Source organism: Buceros rhinoceros, unplaced genomic scaffold (assembly GCF_000710305.1).
Source record: "Buceros rhinoceros silvestris isolate BGI_N320 unplaced genomic scaffold, ASM71030v1 scaffold3814, whole genome shotgun sequence".
Lineage (NCBI taxonomy): Eukaryota > Metazoa > Chordata > Aves > Bucerotiformes > Bucerotidae > Buceros > Buceros rhinoceros.
In genome coordinates, this window is record NW_010409946.1 from 41,198 (window position 1) to 44,649 (window position 3,452).

General features: G+C 38.6%; 1 protein-coding gene across 1 annotated transcript in view; it reads right to left on the reverse strand.

Moving 5' to 3' along the window:
• The window catches only part of HNRNPA3 (heterogeneous nuclear ribonucleoprotein A3), a 9,341-nt gene extending 9,015 nt beyond the window's left edge, over positions 1 to 326 (reverse strand). The window contains exon 1 of the mRNA XM_010135410.1: positions 261 to 326. Coding sequence (XP_010133712.1) covers positions 261 to 326 — 66 coding nt within the window. The remainder of the gene's footprint in view (positions 1 to 260) is intronic.
• Positions 327 to 3,452: the final 3,126 nt, after the last annotated feature.

Below are 3,452 nucleotides of genomic sequence, written 5' to 3' on the forward strand. Positions count from 1 at the left end.
TAATCACAAACATACATTTAGCAAGTTTTATAACAGAAAACTAGAAAAGTCTATTTCCCCACTATGCTTAACACCCCACCCCTTAAAACTGTAAGTAATACACTGCAACTTAAAGTTACTCTGCTAATATGGGGATGAAGCAGGTAGGAAAAAAAAAAGCTATGAAATATATCAGATAGAAATGGTTACGGTTTGGGTTTTTTAAAAATCTTTTCCCCCTAAAGCTACATTTTTAAATAGAAGACCCCCAATCCTCTCACCTGTGAGGATCGTCTTCCTTTCCTCTTGTAGTCTTCCACATCTCTCTCTTCCTTAAGAGCAGCCATTTTGGAAGGGTACTTTAACTCAGTCTTTCTTTTAAATCTAGGAAACCTAGAAAACAGGTTGGATAAGTCAGTACTTACCCCCTTTCCTGTGAAGCAGGGCCTTCTCTGGCTGCAACACACAGGTGTAGCTTTACAGGAGGAAACAGGAGAGGGGTGAACTTAGAAAAAAAAAACCCTTAAAAGGGTAGAGTAAAAATCCTCAGCCCATTTTGCACATGATGAAGGAGAGCTGCCAAAGGAGTACGTGCTATCCTAGTAAAGCTCTTTTTGCAACTGTTGGAATAACTAGGTACAAACAAATGCTAAAACCTGTGTCAATTCCTGTCTTGCTTAACTACTGTGAACACAACTGTTCTGGGGCAAGCCAATTCCACCTTTGATACTCAAACCCACTACATAAACCAAATTCTACTTATCTACATTTTTTAAACCCCAAAATATTCAACATTTCACAAATACTGCTTATTATAATAATCTTACATGTAACCTATTGTGGTAACCAGTGATACAGTAGCCTGCAACTAGAACACTAAAGGATGTGTTAAATGTTTTCTGTATTGAAAAGTATTTTCCACTAACACCAGTACAAGTATCTTTGATTCTACTCATGCAACATCAGAGATTTTAACAGCTGATCCTCAACAACCTGTGGCACTAGTAATCTTCAATACTTGTCTTCCAAGTGATACATTTATTCGATTAATACCTTGTACTCTCTATTTACATGCCCAACTTTTCACAATACATGTTAAAAAAGTTAAGTATGTATCACTAAAAAAAATCAAGTCTTTCCAAGATAAGCTCAGGGTCTGAATCCATATCTAAGCATTCAAATAAGAAAAAAGTCACATTCCTTTCAACCATTATTATTCCAAGTTTCCTGATATCATCAAGTCACTTGTCCTATTCTGCTTTATTAGTGTCTTGGGCTACAATTCATCACTACTTTGGATGTTTCCTGAAACATTTTATTACAGTAGCCAAAATACAATACTGTCAACTAAATAACATGCTTCTGTAAAACTATACTTGTGCTGCATTAAACCAATTTACAATATTAGGTGTATTTTTCTGGATTTTGTTTGAGTTGTAGGGGTTTTTCCACAAGTTCTATTCCTGCAAATACTGCATAGAGACCTTCCTGCCTTTCTCTACAGATGACCATACGAACTGTTCTTCAGAGTGGAAATTATTATTTACTATAATTCCATGTCAAAATCCAGCTTCAAACTCAACCATGAAACCATGAGTACCACAATTTAATGCATTAACAATTTTAAAGGTTTTATCAAGTAATGTCTAAGTATTTGTATTATCTTCATTCAGTTCCTCTCTACACAATGTTAAACCTGCTCATGAAATCCTTTAAATCAGACATCAGTTGGACATTTAGAATACTAAATGTTTCAACTGAGCCATTCAATTCCTTAAGTCCTACAGGAGAGGCATGAAACAGAACATTTACAATTCCAGGCCTTTTAAAAAAAGTAGCTGTATGGCAAAGAACATTAGGAATAGTTAGGGAGGAAAGGCACAAGTCTAATTAAATACATTTCTGAAGTAATGAGAAGTATGCAGTCCCTGATTCCGTCACCTGCTCATTCCCCAGTGAGGCTCCATGCTGGCCAACATAAAGCTCTCAGGCATGGTCTCTGCCACGACGGCCTCTGAAAGCCACGACAGTCAAAAAACAAGTTGTCTCCCTGCTAATGCACACCATCAGCTGAAGCAGAACACAGCCCTGTTCAGCCCTATTCCCACTTCAATGCACAGGAAGTTGTTAAAAAAACCAGCTATGTCAGCTGTTTTTATACTCAACATCAACAAAAGGCACTACTCTAAATAAAAATATTCTGAACTTCTTTATCAGCTGAGTTAAACTAGCATTAAAACAGTTGTATATTGCAACTTAACTACAGAATTGAAAGTAGTTTCAGAACAAATCTCCTTAAGTTATAATGAGAAGTCACTAGAAGATGCCTCATTACTCAAAGGAACTTACACTACTATGGAACTGTATCGGTCTTTTCCATAAATAGGTAGTCAGACCTAATTTGCATACAGTATACTGCACCAAATCTCAGAGTTAAAGCAGTAAACAACAGATTTTTCAGCTCTAAGCATGTTGGCAGTTTATCCCAATGCCAACAGGAATATCTGCTGGGAAAAAAACCCAAGAAGGTATTAGCTTAACTTATGTGATGTTTTTCCAAGCTTTACTGAAGCATGTTTGAATGCTTTGAACTCATCCCTCCCAATTGCCAAACTATTCAACGACCCTGAGCAGCTAATACAATTGCTTACATGGAAAAGTTATTTTTAGCTGTTTTGTTAAGGGATTAGTTTATTCTCTGCCTTTAATGTAGGCACATAACCAAGCATAACCTGTTGATTTCTCCAGTCTCAATTTTATAACGTTTCAGCTTGCAATCAAGGAGGTCAAGACAAAAAAAAACCCCACACCATTTTTGCTCACCATACTTTACTTGAAATACTTGAGAAAAAACCCCTAGGTTTTGAGGAAAGAGGACAGAAAAGTAAGGGGGGATATCATGACAGTACTTCCCCATGGGTGTGTGGATGATTGCCCTAGTCTGCATTTGATATCGACTTTAAGTAGATGAAAATTTGAACCAAGGTTTGCACAAGACTGTTTCTTCATGTTGCCCACCAGGATCATAGCAAGGTATCACTGAATATCGTAACTCTTGTGCATTTGTGGTTGGGGGAGCGGAGAAAGAGAATTAAAGTTGAGAGATCTTTGCACTACACCTTCCCCCACCTCCTCGGGAAGCAAAAGTGTGCTAACTCCTGTCGGGAAGGGAGTGAGGGATAACAGGGAGGTGCTGCAACGTGTACTAGCAGTCCTCAGAAAGAAGCCTACTATGCTGAAAGACCGCAAAGCTTTAAGTCTGTTCCCAGAAAATCAGTGAATATCAAAGAATATCCTCTGGGCAGCTTACGTGAGGGATCGATCATACAAACGGCAGAACAATGACACACGCATGTGTGGAACTCGCTTCTTTTCCGCTCTCGCCCGAATACGCTCCTGAGCGCTTCGGTATACCTTCCAGGACAGCTACGGAACTACTGCTGCCCACAGCCCTGTCCGAGGCCAAGGGCCAG